A 17,653-nucleotide genomic window follows, 5' to 3' on the forward strand; every position below is an offset into this window, starting at 1 on the left:
TTAATAAAAGTTTTTATTGAGAAAATAATATGAAAAACCATTTTGAATAATTATATTTCACCATCATTAATATCTTCATCTTCTTCTCGTTCGTCTAGCTGTTGCTCGATTATACACTCCACGTTTCTCTTTTTCCAATGCTCCGAAATTTTGAAAAAAAGCAGTTGACCAGTTGACTTGTCGACAATAACTCGCTCAATTTTCAAGCTAGAAACTTTTTCAAAAAAGCGTTTTGTAGGCGATTTCAAGTACTTCAACGTCATATCAATTGAGATGTTTTTCAACCCCCGGTTTTGAAAAAGGTTCTCAAAGAGGTTGTATAAGCCACATTTGGTACGCGAATGCAAACTTTGAAGTAATGTATCTCCTTAAATTTTTATGAGCCATAGATTTTGAATTGCTCAAATTTTTAGCAAAAAAACTACAATTAATACTTGAAACATTTTCTCATAAAATGAATAGTTTTTGGTCCATTTAAGAAAAAATCATTTTTTCAAGATTACGGAAATGCAGTGTTTAATTCAATCAATTATTTTTTTTAAATAATCATTCATAACCGGTGAAATCACATAGATCATATAAATAATACATGAATAAAGTTAATTGTAAGTGGATTACGATTAATTTCAATTAGGGTGGTAATGGCGAGGGTATAATTATTACCTTTTTTCAAAAGAAGAAGAAAGAAGAAGAAACCTGATAAATCAGTCACCTCTTATGCAAAACACTTTTGACAGGGTTCATTTTTAAGATGTTTCTATGAGCTTTGAAAAAGATCTATTCAGTTTTTACCAAAAGTTTCATCAATTTCAAGTTATTTGAGGTTAAATGTTTTTAATTTCGGGGTTTCCCCAAAATAGTCATCCTTCAACAAGCAATAACTCAGTTATTATTGAATTTACAGAGTTTACAGAGTTAAAAAACAAATCTCTTTTTTTTATTAGCTACATTTTTGTTCTTAATAATTATGTTGATAAAATGAGAACTTTTCAAGTTATTCACGAAAAACGGTAAAAAATATACGTTTTTTCAATGAAAAATGAACGATTTTAATCGTTAATAACTCTAAAAGCACCAAATTTGGAAAAAAAAACTTTGTAGAATAAAGTTTTTTTCCAAAAGATTTTGAAGAAGGTTATAAATACCACCTTTGTACCAATTGTCACGATAATCGACCTTGATTATCAATATTCCACGGGAAATCGGCTGGTAACTGGTCTAAAAAAAATCATAGTTTTCGATTCAGCGCTAATGTACATCGTTTGTTTTGAAATTGAAGCCCCAAAGATTTTTCAAATTCTCTTCAACTAAGGAAATTGTGATGTAAGTATTTTCAATGAGGTCTAAAAAATATTTTGGAGCTTCTATTTCAAAAGGAATGATGCGCCTCAACGCTAAACTTTGTGAATATTTAGCGTTATAAAAATTACTTACATCACAATTTATGGTTATTTGTTTTCTTATTAGGTTCAGAATCAGAATTTGTACAAAAACGCGTGTTAAAAAATATTTTCTCCATTTAATTTTCAATTTTTGGTAGTAAAATTATGTAGCTTATTCAATTTATTTTGTAACAAAATTCGTGGATAACTTCACGCGGGTAGACCATCATTTTATGTTTGTTTATCTTAAATGATACAGTTGATCACATTGCCAGAGTATATATTGGAAGAAACATTGCATATTCATGAGAATTTCCAGCTGATCAATTTTATATTTTATTAATAATTTAGGTGAAGAAAATTGAATAATGGTTTAGCCGGCAAATTCAATTTGGATGGGGGTGGAATGAAAAAATTCAATTATGTTAAAACAAAAAAATGAAAAAAAAAAATGTTGTGTAATTGTTTCCATAATAGAAAATATTAAAAAAAATTATCAACAGCATGAGTACGGTGGATTATACTACGACAACAGCCAATAAACATCCTACACTCTATGACTGATATCCCAATAATATTTGACAATATTTCAAGAAAATTACCCACTATTATTACTAATGGCACTAATAGGCCACAATATTATATAAATGAGACTAATTTTTATCCAATAATAGAGGATAAGTAAAAATTAATAAGATGTGTAGTATCATGTGAACATTTTAATGTAAAAACGTGATCGAGTTCGATCACTAAATTTTATTAAAGCATTGAAAAACGTCAACATCAAGTTGCAATAGTTCAGTTTTTCTTCAAGAATTGGGAAAATAATAAAATGTGTTCATTCATTTACAATAATTATGAATCGTGTTATATTTACCAAACAGTTTTCACTGAATTTTATTTCAAGACGGCAATTTATCGACGATGCAAAAACTTCCGTACAAAATAATAAAAAATTCCACATCTTATACAGAAGCTATTTCATGGACATGTCCACAAGTATACAAGATGAATTTAAGAATATATTCAAAAACACAATTTATAACACGAGGTTTTTTTGTGTAAGTCAAAATTACACCAAGTATTGCGTTCCTCATACGTTGTTCACCTCTGGATTCATGCTTTAACAGCTCCTAGCATATTATTATGAATGAGATCAGAAGGAAAATGAACATGGTTTCAAATAGTTTGACGGTGATTAACTAAATCAAATCAAAAAATCAAATTCAAGCCATCTAAGATTAATAATTAAGATAGTAATGATTTATTTAAAAACGGGCACTAGAAATTTTAGGAATAGAATAGTTGTCAGTCGTCTCACGAGAATAATTTAAATGTAATGATGAAATAAGTTAGCAGAATATTTGGGTATGGAATAACTTTCAGTTATCTCGAGAAGCTCATTCAACTTCTATATGGACCAAGGGGGATTGGACCGAAACGATTTTCTGATTCCTGTCTTCAGGAGTACTGAAAGGGTATAGAAAATAGTTACGACTCGCGGAAAACTTTTTGAGTTCCCATTGACATTTTCCTGGGAAAATTAGATTCTCCAAAAAAGTGTGTCCTGCCACAATTTCCCGATTCCTACCATGTTTATAGAACGATAGTGTATCATCGATTTTGTTATCAAAATTTTTTTGGCATCCAAAATACCTAATAAAATATGTATAAACATTCGTAAAAGTCTCCTCGTTTCAAAGATTTGTTTTTAATTTTCCGAAAAAGACCTTGTCAAAGAATATGTAGATTGATATAAGCTATCGTTCAATAAACATGGCAGGAATCAGAAAAATGCGGCTCATGTTTCCAGGAAAATGTCATTAGGAACATAAGGATTTTTCCAGGAATCGTACGTACTTTCTAGTATTCCAGAAGTCGGGAATCAGAAAATTGCGGAAAATCACTGGATCAATCCCTCGAGATCTAATATGCCTTAAGACAGATGATAATTTTACTAATAGAATCAAATTAAGGCCATTTAAATTAGTAATAGAGTTAATTAAAGCAATGCTAATATTGAATGGATACTCAGCTTTGTTCGTTAATGAAAAAAAAAAAATTTCTTTTCAAATTAGGTGTATATCGGCTGCTGACGTGTAATCCACCGTTATATCTGCTACTGAAGATTTTTGTAATTTTTTCTATTATACAAAGAATCACTCAACAAATTATTGAACGACCTGAATACACATTTAGATCAAAATTGTTTAACACTCGTCCAACTTTATTGAGCCTGTTGACTTTCGTAATACTATCTCACTATTAATAAACTTTTGATTCCAATATGAGTTAATTAAGCTGAAATGCCTGTGTGACTCGCAATTCTACTACTAATACTGCGAAAACCGATATAATAAATTGGAATGTAGCCGATGTTTACTCTACGACGAAATACGTTAAGTCATTTCAAAATATATTTGTTCAAGATGGTCAGCTGATACAACATGAGAATGAAGTATTTTTGTCCATAATTCTCTATTAGATTTCGCATAATCTGCCAAATACTCAAGGGACATGCCGCATCAGTCGGTGCATAAAAATTTGCTGAAAGTGTCTTTGGTAATCCAAAGTCAAATTCAAAAGGTGGCAGCAGTGGCGTTAGAACAATATAAGGCGATAAAATTTGAACAAACATTTGGTTGCCAGATGTCATTGGAGTCAAAAAAAAGAGATTCATTCCTCATCAAGACAATCCGATCACGCTCTCATACCTGTTAGAACAGGTAAATGTTCAATTAGCTAATAGATCGAGTTAATTGGATTTTTAAAATTATAATTAAACGTTTGTGTTTTTGCTATTACATGGTTTGTTAATGTAGCTTTATTTCTTATATTATGTAGATGATTTCTTAATATATTGTCCAAACATAATATCTGTCCTTACTAAATACAATTCTAATCAGGAATCTCATTTATATCTTTTTTATATTTTCTACTGTTTTATATTTCATATAACTAATTTATTCAATATCATAATCCGTATAACTAAATGGGTCTTCGATGATTTGTTCTAATTTCATATTCATATGGAGAGGAGAGTTGTTTTACATTTTGATGTTTAAGATTTGTTTGGTTTGTTAATTGATTATATTTGTTTATCTTATTTCATGATTATGTTATTTATCATATTTTCAAAGTAATTATTGTCTCTCGATGCAATTCTGTTTTATTTTCATTACTTTTGTTTACAATATCTACATATATTTAATAAAATACATTATAGTTTATTTCAGAAAGGTATAGAGTATATATTTAAGCCACTTTCATAGTTTGGCATTGATTTCATTGTAAAATTCTTTTTATTTTTATTAAGTGCTGGGAGTACCACCCAGGTTGGGGACAATTTATGAGTTTAGCCTATTGTTATCGATTCACAAACACTGAAAATAGTGTGCCCAAGGCGTACCGGTAAAATTAAAGCCGAATCTGAAATAGGGTTGGAATTAGGCAGAGGCACTAATAGAAGGTTAAACGGTACGTAATGCAAAACATAACTGTATAATCTACTACCTAATCCCTACACAATATTTCGATATTGACACTTCAGGCCAGAAAACATACTTTTCCTAATTATTTTACGCAATTACTTGAAATTTTAATATTACAAACAATACTATTTCAAGACCTATGGCCGACACCAAAATTGAGCCGAACTGGACGAAATTCTCCATTTTATTACTCTATACCTTTCTGAAATAGACTATAACACATGTAGTGTAAGCATTATTAAACATAGTGTTGACGTATTGTCTCATGCTGATGCGCCCTACGATGGGCATAATATGATCTACTCTCAATGCGGTGCGTAAATAGTGACATGCTATTTACAGAGATTCAAGATAAAAAAATGAGCGTACATATTCAAAATCTCATCTTTAAAAATTTTTCTGTTATAAGTTATAGTTTTTTTTTTTGTTTATTAGAATTATAAGAAGACGTATGAACATTTTTAACATTGTAGACAATCATGTGTATTCAACAAATTTTCAGTATTACATTATATGATGTAATTAAAACTTACCAATAAGTGTAACGGAAACTCCATTTTTACTTTTCACAGCAACAGTAGGTGAAGTTCCATCTACATCACTACAAGTACCGGAATCCATTGTCTCACTAGGTGAAACTTGTCCACTCGACATCCCATAACTGTACCCGTTATAATAAAAATAGTTTCTCGACATATCGTTATTCTGAGCCAGATCAGAATTCAAATTGATTCTAATACAGGGCTCTGTGTCACTAATTATTTCACTTTGTTTTTCGTCGCTGCAATTTACGAAAGTTTTTGTTGTAGTACCATTATTTTGCGGACTGATAAGTATTTTAACGACATGATTCTTGGATTCTTTCTGGGTACTGAACACGTCTACAAACGATACTGCAGTGGTACCGTTCTGTAATACCGTTGCGGATGCGGATTCTTGTAGAAGATGAGGTTTCGTCTTCGGCGGCAGCGGCGGCGGTATCATCGTTTGAGACATGTTAATAGTATATCTGCAAAACAGATGGTACGCATTAATTAGGCAAAGGTCATTTATATACCTTCAATATTCATTGAACGGTAACGTTCCCATAACGATTACAATTTATATATCTCGAATTTTATTTATTAACACTATATAGAATTCAGGTTTTAATAACATATATGTATATTAGATTTATGAGAATTACTGATAAAACTGTATGTGAAACAACAATAATAAAAAATGGTCTAGAAAGAGATTTTAATTATTGAAAAAGAATCTAGGACAAGATATGGATAGGAAAAGGAACTCAAAAACTACAATAATCAAGGAAACAATCTAAAAAATAATTATAGTCTTCAAAAAAGTGTCTAGAACAAGATAATTACTAAAAAAAGTGTCTGTAAAACGACATTAATCAAGAAAATAGTCTAGAAAATGATTATAATTATTGAAAAAAAATCTAAGTCAAGATAATCACTAATAAAATGATCTCAAGAACTAGAATAATCAAGAAAAGAGTGTGAGAAGTGATCATAGTCCTTAAAAAAAGTGTCTGTGAAACTACAAAAATCAAGAAAATAGTCTAGAAAGTGACTTTAATCACTGAAAAATAATCTATGACAATATAATGGCGAAAAAAAGGATCTCAAAAACTACAATAATCAAGGAAACAGTTTAAAAAGTGATTATAATCATTAAAATAGTGTGTTGAACAAGATAATTACTGAAAAAAGTGTCTATGAAACGACAATAACCAAGAAAATAGTCTAGAAAATGATTTTAATTATTGAAAAAGAATCTAGGAGGTAATTACATTAAACTCTAATAATCAAAAGATATTGATGTAAAAATGCTAATAGGAGGCATGTTTCTCAATTACAAACACCGGTTTAAACAAAAAAAGGATGCTGCGACTTTTCATTTTATCTATACAAGAAAGCCTGTAATTTAATCTACTAAATACTCCGAAAGATATGTATTTGATAGTCAAAATAGTCTTAGAAAAAAAACTAGCAAATATTTTTTAGTAATTTTATTATTATTATACATGAAAGTCTGTCCTTAAATATATTTTCAACATGAATTCCTCCAATATTAAGGCCCTTGTTATATAATGTTCAAGCAAAAGTTTTTTGCACATCTAAATGAAAACTTCAACACATCTATTTTAACATCGTCGGCGTCGTGGCTGTCGTGGTGCTCACCGTCCAGGTGTCTCTACAAATGATGGAACAAGTAGTAGTCACTGGGCGGTAGGTCGGTTGTCGGTATATTGATTTTGTGTACCGTAATAAGTATTTTTAGCACCCAACATGATCCCAGCCTCTGATAGCTTAAGCGTTGTATCAAATTTTCCTACAGAAATTTGATGAACTGATAAAGAGTCTGGTTTGGAATGTTTTCCACAAAACAGAAGGGTTGCAATTCAGCACCCTAATCCAGTTTCAAACTACTCCATCAATTATAATGTTTCCTTTGTACCATAAATAGATCCCCAATGTATATCGGTCGCTTTTAGGCCTCCAGAATAGAGAAAACGAATAACAGATCGTACTTTGGAGTCAACTGATCTATCAGCTCCACTTCTGATGGAATGTTAAGGATGTGACTCGAAATATCTTCATCTTCTATTTCATATACATCTGTACATTGCTGTCTTTGCAAAGCCTAGAATCTTCAAGGATCTATTGAGGTGGGTATATCCCAACAAGATTCCTCTTAATATGCGTAGATTGTTCTTACTTAGGTTGACACATTCAATAGATCTTTGGATATAGCTTGCCAGGAGGATCTTTGCCTGTCTTCACCCTTGTAGATTGTTTCAGTAGCTTTGTCCCCTTTCTACCTTCTCTTCTAGTGTTTTCAATAATATCTTGGATCATATGCCATGAAAGGACTGAAGTAGATACTAAGGTAGATACTAATAGTTTATCCGTCCCTACTTCAGCAAGTCGATCTGCTATTTTCCCTCCACTCAAGTGTGTCACGTAACTCATTGGGGGGTAACTTTGTTTATTTACTAACAAAACATGACTTATATATAGATTATATATTCTAAGAGGTCCCGCAAAAGAAACATGCCTGGTATATAGATTTTTCCAAGCTTCCCAGAAGAAAGTTTAAATTTGTTTTGCTGAATACCTGGAAACACTGAATCTGACTATCGTGGGGGTATGACAGATGTTTTGAATTAGTTTATTCTAATTATTATTATAAATTATTTTGATCTTTTCAAGAATCGCTACGTCAATGTATTCAACAAATATATAGTTTTGATAAAATGTTAGTACTATAATTTCAAAGATGATCAATACTAGTATACAGTAATTAGTAAGAAGCATTCAAGTGTATAGTACTCAGACATTTAAAGTTAACATAGTTAATTTATAATGCAGAAGATACTTGAAAATCACATCACATCACAAGATATTCCCCATTAAGATCAATTCACTTTTGAATTCGTTTGAACAGTTGTAGAAGCATTTTTTCTATTCCGATAGAGGTATCTCCAAAACATGGGATTTGAACACATGAAACGCTTCTTCGGATGTAGAACGACGTCGACCTCACAATTTATTTTTAATCTGCGGGTATAAGAAGAAATCATTGCAAAACAAGGGCTGTACCTACAAATTCCATGTTTTGACTGTTCAAAAACGTTCATATTGTTGATTTTTTCCAACATTTCTCGCAAACAAATGCTAGTATACCATTCAGAATTTACTGTTTTACGTTGTTGAAGCACTCCGATTGAATTTTTCCAGCATTTCTTTGGACTAATCGACACAAACTTTTTCAAGTGATTATCAAATCCAACGCGAACAAATTTTTTGACAGCCACATTTTCATGCAATATCATACGATTAAGGCTTACTTGGGTATTGTTTTCTGGCACAACAACTGATTTAGGACGACCTTCACGAAATTCATCCTGTAGTGAAGTGCGACCACGATTGAATTCGGAAAATCAGGGAAACACGGCGGCTTGAGATGATGCTTCACCACCAAGAATCGAAGCGAGTTGATCAGCACACTGCTGCTGGTTTAGTCCAAGTCAAGTCATAAAAAATCATCACACGAAAATGTTCGCGATTCATCTACATTTTTTGACTAAGATGTATGTTTCAAGTATCCGTAAACAACTCAAATAGTACTCGTATGACAACACGTTCATATTCACCATTAAAAATGTCTGACTTTGAGATAGGAGTGTCAGATTTGACATAATCACCTCAGTGTTGCCATATCTCGAAATTTAAGTAGTAGCCCCTGTATAATATAGTCAAGAATTCAGTAGAAGATAGTCGAGTTCAAGTTATGCATCTAGAATATCAATTAAGTGCTAAATATAATGAATAAACTAGAGTGACAACAGATAAACATTATCTTAATGACCAAAAATATCAATTGACAATCTTGTGTTCAATATATTTTTTGATTTCGGTAGCTATTGAGCGTTTCTCGGGAGGAAATTTGGCGATTTATTGCTTTAAAATTTGGAAATATTTCAGGTTTTCGTCATTTTATTAGGTAGTCCTCCAAGCTACAGTAAAAAACCAAAATTAGGACTACCAAGGTAAACAGATAAGTCAGAAAAGCTAGGGATTGTAAAACAGTAAATGGTCGAAGTTTTTCTGTTTTCCATAGTTATGTGCGTTTTATGAAGCAGTATTGGTAATTACGGCCCCATAATTCAATTACAAACCGAGTTTTCTTCAATCATTCTAAATGTTGATATTTGGAATAAGATTTACGTTTCTTGGTTTGTTGATATTGCCATTTGCGTTTTAAAAATATGAATTCACATACGCTCTTTAGTTCAAATAAGCAAAATGAGTAACAATTATGTTTTCTAGAAATAGAAATTTTCACATCTCAATAATATGCTTCACTAAATAGGCTGAAGTAACAGAAAATAACGTCTAGAACAATTCTCAACAATTATTATGTAACTGTACTATGTTTCAGATTCCGGTAAATCTATTGTTAAAAACGTAGATGAATATTGAGAAACATTTACAGGTAATAAAATTTTACTTTACACGAGATGCCAGAACTCTGATTTATTATAAAACTCAACAAACAATCAATATTTGTTGCGTTTTTGCTTCCTTTTCTGATATATTAATTGAAAAAGTTTAGCGATTGAATTGCTTGATGATATTCCGGTTTTTATTCTTAGATTTTTTATTGTCAATTTTAGTTCATTCATATCGTGAGATATGTTGAAAAATGAACTGCTTCTAACGGCATTATTATTCCAAGAGAACTGTAAATCATAATTGATAAAATATTCAAATACTATCCACTTCATATTCGTCAATACTCAGGGGCAGTTTAAACATCTATAGTTTGTTTCAGTTTCCAATATAAACTTTAGCTCCAGTCGATTTGGCAACATCTGTTTGTCATTTCAATCTATTTCGTAAGTTTAGATCGTTATACTGATATAAATGCCAATCAAGTTAGAAATCATATATTTTAAGTATGTTTGAGATCCAAAACCACCGCCAATTGAATGGCGAATATGAAAACGAAGTTGCCAAATGTAAACTTTGATTGGATTTTGACAGGTAGTAAAAACTATGTCAGTGTTTTGTCAATTATTACTATTTTTAGGTGGTAGTGCATAAGTTTTCAATAATTTAAATAAAACACATTGCATCAAAAATAAACAAAAAATGGTTTAAAGTTGAATGAAATACTTGCATCATGGATGGTAGAAACGTCCATGGATTTCTTTTTTTCAGGTTTATGAACCAAACACGCATTAACTATATGTATCGACGAAGTGTTTCAATCTAGAAATTTACGGAATGAGTAGACTTGATTTACTTTCACCAAACAATCCCTTTTGTTCAAGTGAAACACATTTTGAAAGGCAAGTTATCTTCCTAAAAAACATTGTAATTTTGATTCCAGTTATGGAATAACTTTGATGATATTTTGCATTTAGCTAGTTCATTTGCTGAATATCAATAATAACAATTCAAGTTTCACCAAAGTAACGAATCAACTGTTCGAAAATAACACACTGTTTACATCAACACTACACCAACACTCACGATTACACTGTCTGACGGGTGTTTCGATAACTAAGTTATCGTTTCCAGAGACTGAAGGTAAACTAAAACCTAATTATTTGATTTACCTCTTTTATACTAAATTTTACCACTAATCAACCTTCTCCCGAGAAATTCGGAGAATCTTCACATTTATTCCTTGACTAATAAAATATGTAGTGGTATGTAAGGAGATGGCCCTTTATCCCCTTACCTACAACAATATACTTCCCGTTAAAATTATCATAGCTAATTTCATATATATCGCTCTAGTTATAATATTTCCACGTGGTTAAAGAAGGATTTTGAAAACCTACCTATCAAACCTGCGAGTTTTTCGATGAAGAATTCTTTAGAGTTTATCAACAAAGTGGAGACTACAGAAATTGAAGATGGGGAAATTCTAATCTCCTTATTATTTCCCAGTGTGCCGATCCCGCAGACCTTGGTGTACCTTGAGGAATTACCCAGATGTAATAATTTGGGAGCTAATGTATTAGAAGAATATTTTTAAGTTTAAGTATTTTCCCAGGGTATGGTACAGCTATGTGGATGATATTTTCTCCTTAATCAATACGAAGAAGGCAAAAGTATTTTGGAACAAACAAGAAAAATTTGCTCTGATACCTTTCAATACTGTTTATACAAAAGGATTGGAAGAATTATTTAACAGAGTGGGTTTTAAATTGGTTTATAAATACAAAATACAGTAAAACAATTGTTGGGCAATCCTAAGGATTTGGAAGAGAGTGGTATGTATGAAATTAGCTGTGTTGATTGTGACAGGAAGTATATTGGGCAGACTAAGAGATCCGTTATTGTCAGGTTTACTCATTTAAAATATTGACTGATCGGAAAATCGAGTACTGCCGATCACGCTGCCAGTCATAATCTTGATATAAATATTAATAATGAAAAATTGTTGAAAAATGTATCCAATAATAGATTGTTAAATGCATTTGGTAGCATTGAAGTTGTTAAATGTGAGAATAGCTTAAATAGGGACAAAGGGCCAATTTCTTATAGCCCACTCTATAGATGATTAGTCAAGGAATTAATGTGAAGATTCTCACCAAAGAGATTTTCCCGCTGGAATTAGTTTTCGCGGGAGAAGGTTTATTCCTTCAGTCTCTGAAGACGATAAGTTAATTCTGAAGTTGAGAAAAAAATTAAAAAGGAACAAATTTGTTAAAAAAACTAGCTTTTTGTTTTCAAGCAATTTTAACGTATCTTTTATATTTTTAAGACAATTTTTTTAAAGAATTAAAAAATGCTTCCTCCATTGTAACCATAATTTTTCTCATAATCAAACCATCTAAGCCAATAAAACCTATTGATCCTATTAAGTGAGAAGTAATTTGCAGATTTATAATATTTTATTTCAATTAGGGTAGCAATATCATGGGTAGAAATGAGGTTTTTTCTTATGAAATTAAGGGATTCTATCTTATTTTCGTCATAACTCTCTTATTATGTATTACAAAAAAATAATAGTTTTTTTTTGACTTTATACTTGACTTCTTTATAAAAGATTCTACATTTTTTTTCACGAAATTGACTATTTTCCACTTATTCAAGAGGAAAACACAGTTGGGACTGCCAGAGTAAAAGCACATATCGGCATAGGGTAGATATATTTCTTCACAAGGTATTTACTACTCGTATATACTGTTAGAATTTCAAGCAAATCGATGCGTATTGATGGAAATCTTAAATAAAAACTGTTGTTCAATGGACTAGAGGTACTTAAATAGCTTAAAGTGGATGTATTTCTGGTTACTTATATTCTATTTTGATAAAAAATTCAACGATCATAATTTATTGTACACAAATTGTATACAAATGTACACTATAATTTCCACATAAAAATAAACATATTTGCAAAAATACCTAAGTACTCTGATAAGACTTCTACATTTGATACTTGTCATATACTTAGGACTAGTTTTACTTAGATACTATTCTTCAGCACTCTGTTCAATTTTTTCACTACGCGAACGAAACAAAGCATGTTTATAATTAGTATGTAGAATGAGCATAAGTTGTAAGTAATGACAAATTGATTACTTGATATTTCAGTTGTTTGAATAAAAGATTAATTCCTTTAACAGTAATTTTTTTATTTCAAGACTCGAATTATTTTGAATGATATTACAGAATCATCAATGAATTGTTTGACAATCTGAAAGGCGAATTTAATTTATTTAACTAGCCTATTGAAAGACAATAATGTTTAGAAATTTGTTTTTATATGTTGTTATTGTTCCAGTAATTTAGTAACCTCATATCTAAATAATTGTAAATTGAATAATTCATTATTAATTACAATATTTTCAAGCTAACCTTCATAAGAAGGTCACGAACTAACAAATATCTTAGGCACAATTGTACAAGTGATGTGTGAACCTGGAAATATCAGTTACATTTTAGTCTAATATAAAATTTGAGAATTCTTATGTAACTTCTTCAAATTGATCAAATATTTACGATATTACCTACGGTTATGGTATTTGATGAACTCGACGATGATGAAAAAATTGTCCATTTACTTAACGCTAGTAGTATTAGCAGGAAAATAGTAAACAGTAAATTTACTCAAGCTTAATTGTAGTAGCTCCTTGTTTTCGAAAATATTGACCAAAAGCTTAAATTCATTCTAATTCATCATCAAATAAGTTGCAGGATCCTTTCGTTTCCATCATTTCTATTTTTAAACATTTCTTGAATAATTGAAATTGAAAACCAATAGAAACAGTTTTTTTTTCAGAAAGGTTGGGTTATATTGGTACTGACAAAAAAATTTGGTTTCAACTGTGACCTATAAAATGTGCTAACTTTTTTATTCACGGTTTGAACTAGAGATAACTCCATAGTTTAAACTTTAGTTTGATATTCAGAAAATGATATTTTCAAGTGGGCTCATCACTTTTAGAGAATATAACTGACAATTATGATTTTTTATGCTTCAAGTTGATTCTAGATATTCTATACTATAGTTCAGTGTGGTTTTTGATAATAATTTAAATTTTTATTTAAAAGTTATAATGTGATAGACAGTAGTAAAGGAAAACATTTCGTAGCTTGAAAACATATTTTAAATAATTATAGTGATTTGAAAAATTTTAGAAAGAGATTTGAAAAATAATATTTGTTACTGGCATAGTTACCATATACGAGGTCTAGCTATTAAATTACGGATCGGGTAAAAAACAAGTAGTGCGTTGGGTATCTAGTTATCTATGCTATATATAAATTGCTGTAAGAGGCCTATGGGGACAATTCTCTATCTCGTGCGCGTGTTTTTGAGTGGTTCAAGCGCTTTAGTGTGTGCCGAGACCTCGAATCAAAATTCGAACGAGTTCTTAAAAAACAGCCCGAGTTGTGGAAGAAGAACTCGTGGATTTTGCACCAGGACAACGCACTTGCCTATAACGCGCTATTTTTGTAACAGTATTTGGCCACTAAGCGCACTCCAGTGCTCGAACACCCGCCGTACTCACCAGATTTGGCACCATACGACTTTTTTTGTTTCCTAAGATAAACCTGTTTTGAAAGGAACCCGATTTGAGTCGATGGAAGCGGTAAAGTAGAAAACGGCAGAACTCCTAAAGGCACTTACCGAAGTAGACTTCCAGAACTGCTTCGATCAATGGAAAAAACGTATGGACGAGGAGAGGGGGGTATATTGAAGGGGAGCATTCGAACGTTAAATAATTTTGATAATAAAGCCTTTTTTCGTAACTAGTCTCGTTATTTAATAGCCAGACCTCGTAAATACGTAATATAATAAATATTTATTAATGAACTGCATTGGAATGTGAAATTCATTATTTGTAATGAGTGAAAGAATGGTCAAATTAGTTGAACAAATCAAGGATGTTCCAAAATTAACGCAAGGTTTAAATTTGCCGCCATTTATACAGTAAAGTGTTCACAACCAAAAAAAAACCAAATCGATAGCTGACAGTTTAGGGTTACAAAATAGAGTGTTACATAATGAAATAACGTATCTCCATTTTTGAACAATATTTTAAAAATAATGAAAGCTAGGCGGCTTCAGTTCGAAAATTTTATACAAAATATGGTCGGAGAATATATTAATGAAACAACTTCGGGAGACAGAATCCGTTAGAGATACCCAACACAGTGGTCGTTCAAATGTCAATAATGAAGTAGTTCGTGAGAGTGTCGGTACCAATCCAGGAATCCCAACTCGGCGTCGTGGACAAGAATTGCCTCTCTACAGCGTAGACTTACTGAAGATCGGCGACTCCATGCTTACAAATTCAATTAAACAACAACAGAAGCCTAAGAAGCATGCAGAGCGATAAGGTTTGTTACGAATCAACAAATGGATGCTAATTTTTGGAGCAAATTTATCCTAAGCTATGAAGCACATTTTCACATTGATTGGTTAGTTCATCCCCAAAGTTTTTGCTTTTGAGGTTCTGAGAACCCACCTATGATTGTCGGCAAACAAATGCATCTAGAACGTGTCACTGTTTGGTGCACATCTTGCGCTGGAGGCATAATCGGACCATACTTTTTTGAAGATGAAGCAGGTCAAAAAGTTACTGTTACTGGTGTTCGATATCGCGACATGATAACACAGTTCTTTTTGCCGAAATTGGATGATGTTGATGTGGTCAATTTGTGGTTTCAACAACACACATTTTTAGATCATGTACTCTCTTGTTTCGGTGATCAGAATTGGCCCCCTAGATCGTATAATTTAACACCAAGAGATTTGTGTTTCTATAAATTAAGCCACATCTATACAGAATAATCTTGGAAAATTTCGACAAATAACTGCGTATGTGTATGCAAAGCCGTCGAGACCATATTTATCCGATGTGTTATTCCATCAATAGTCCTATCCTATGCACTTATGAGTCAAGAAAAAAATTACCATCAATAACAAAAAACTGTGTTTCCGATTTCATTTAAATCTTGCGTTAATTCCAATATCAAAATATTTTATTACTCAACATATTCTCCTCTTAATTGGATACATTTATTACAGCGAATCTGCAACGTTTCTAGACCTTTCAAATAAAATGTTTCTTCTTGCTCTGCAAACCAGAACTCCACAGCTTTTATTACCTCCTCGTTGGAAGAAAATTTACTACCTTTTAAACTTTTTTTCAGTTGAGGAGAGAGATGATAGTAGGACGGAGCTTAATCTGGTGAATAAGGGGGGTGTTCTAGTAATTCAAACCCTAAATTACGATTTTTTTGCATGGCAGCATGAGATTTTTGTGCAGGGGCGTCGTCCTTCAAAAAAAACACCTTTGGATAGCTTTCCGCGTTTTTTCTCTTTAATTTTTTACTGTAGAGTGGTCAGTTATGTCGATTAGTAATCTCCAGTAATGTTCTACCCTTATCCAAAAAATCAATCATGATTACTCCATGGCAATCCTAAAAAACTGAAACAAGAACTTTCCCAGCAGATTTTTGGACACGAAACTTCTTAGATCTTGGAGAACCAGAATGTTGCCATTCCATCGATTGTTGCTTTGTTTCTGGATCGTAGAAACGTACCCAAGTCTCATTCATAGTAACAATTCGGTTTAAGAAGTCTACATCTTTGTCAAATCGAGCACAGATCGAACGCGATGCTTCTACCCTTGCACGCTTTTGGTCAACATTCAAACATATGGGGATCCATTTTGCAGCAACTTTTCTCATGTCCAAATTAACGTGAACTATATGATGAACGCGTTCGTATGAAAGATTCAGTTCTTCAGATATCCGTTTTAGCCCAATTCGAGGGTTTGATAAAATCATATCATGAACTGCAACGATATTTTCGGGAACTGACACAGAAACTGACCTTCCGATCGGTCATCATCTTCAAAGGAAAATTTACCCCTTTCGAAACTTGAAGTCCAATTTTTCACGGTCGGATACGAAGAACATTGATCACCAAGGGTATTAAGCATATCTTTGTAAATCTGCTCACCTATTAACCCTTTTAAATACAGGTACTTGATGATGGCTCGATACTTCAATTTTTCGATTTTCACAATTTCGGTGGACATCTTTTTTCTTTCAATTTATTGCGTAACTCTGGTTTACTTTTTTGACGCCAATCTTTACACTGACACTTCTAATAAGTTATTATTCGTTGCTATGGTAACGCAATATTTTGTTTATGCATGGAACTGGTCTAGGCTAATTAGATATCAATACATCCTCGTACTAACTTTTGTTGACTACATAAGAGGTTTTCGGAAACATGATCGGATAACTTCGATAATGAATGTTCGGAAGGTACTGCGAACTACGTTCACTGTAAATTAAAAAAGTGAGCGAAGTAATTGGGTCAAAACCATATGATAGGATCGTTTCTATCCCTGTTTATAAATAAGTGAATAAATGCGATCAGATGATGGGTTATTTTGTTTTTCAAGCTTCTTTGGAATTTAAATATTCTTGATTCCTCTTATATGGTTGTCTATGATTAATTATGATAAGTAGCGTTATTGATAGGTTACTGAGACTTCCGTTTTTATACTTTTTGGTATATGTTCAATAACAATTATAAATATCTGAAATCAATCATATGAAGGAAAAAATATCATAGACAAATTAACGCTCGAGAAGGTAATGATAATCGAATATTTTAAAATTGATATTTTTACCGAGAATTGAGAGCAACGTTTGGAAACTGTGACTAAAATCTCGGTGATCTATCTGACCCAGGATCATATTTTCCGTCCTATAATAAACATAA

General features: G+C 31.8%; 1 protein-coding gene across 1 annotated transcript in view; it reads right to left on the bottom strand.

Annotated features, from left to right (window-relative positions):
- LOC130897136 (glutaredoxin domain-containing cysteine-rich protein CG31559-like) overlaps window positions 1–17,653 on the bottom strand; it is a 104,597-nt gene that overhangs the window by 34,316 nt on the left and 52,628 nt on the right. The window contains exon 2 of the mRNA XM_057805765.1: window positions 5,407–5,882. Coding sequence (XP_057661748.1) covers window positions 5,407–5,869 — 463 coding nt within the window. The 5' untranslated portion in view covers window positions 5,870–5,882. The remainder of the gene's footprint in view (window positions 1–5,406; window positions 5,883–17,653) is intronic.

Source organism: Diorhabda carinulata, chromosome 8, assembly GCF_026250575.1.
Source record: "Diorhabda carinulata isolate Delta chromosome 8, icDioCari1.1, whole genome shotgun sequence".
Classification (NCBI taxonomy): Eukaryota; Metazoa; Arthropoda; class Insecta; order Coleoptera; family Chrysomelidae; genus Diorhabda; species Diorhabda carinulata.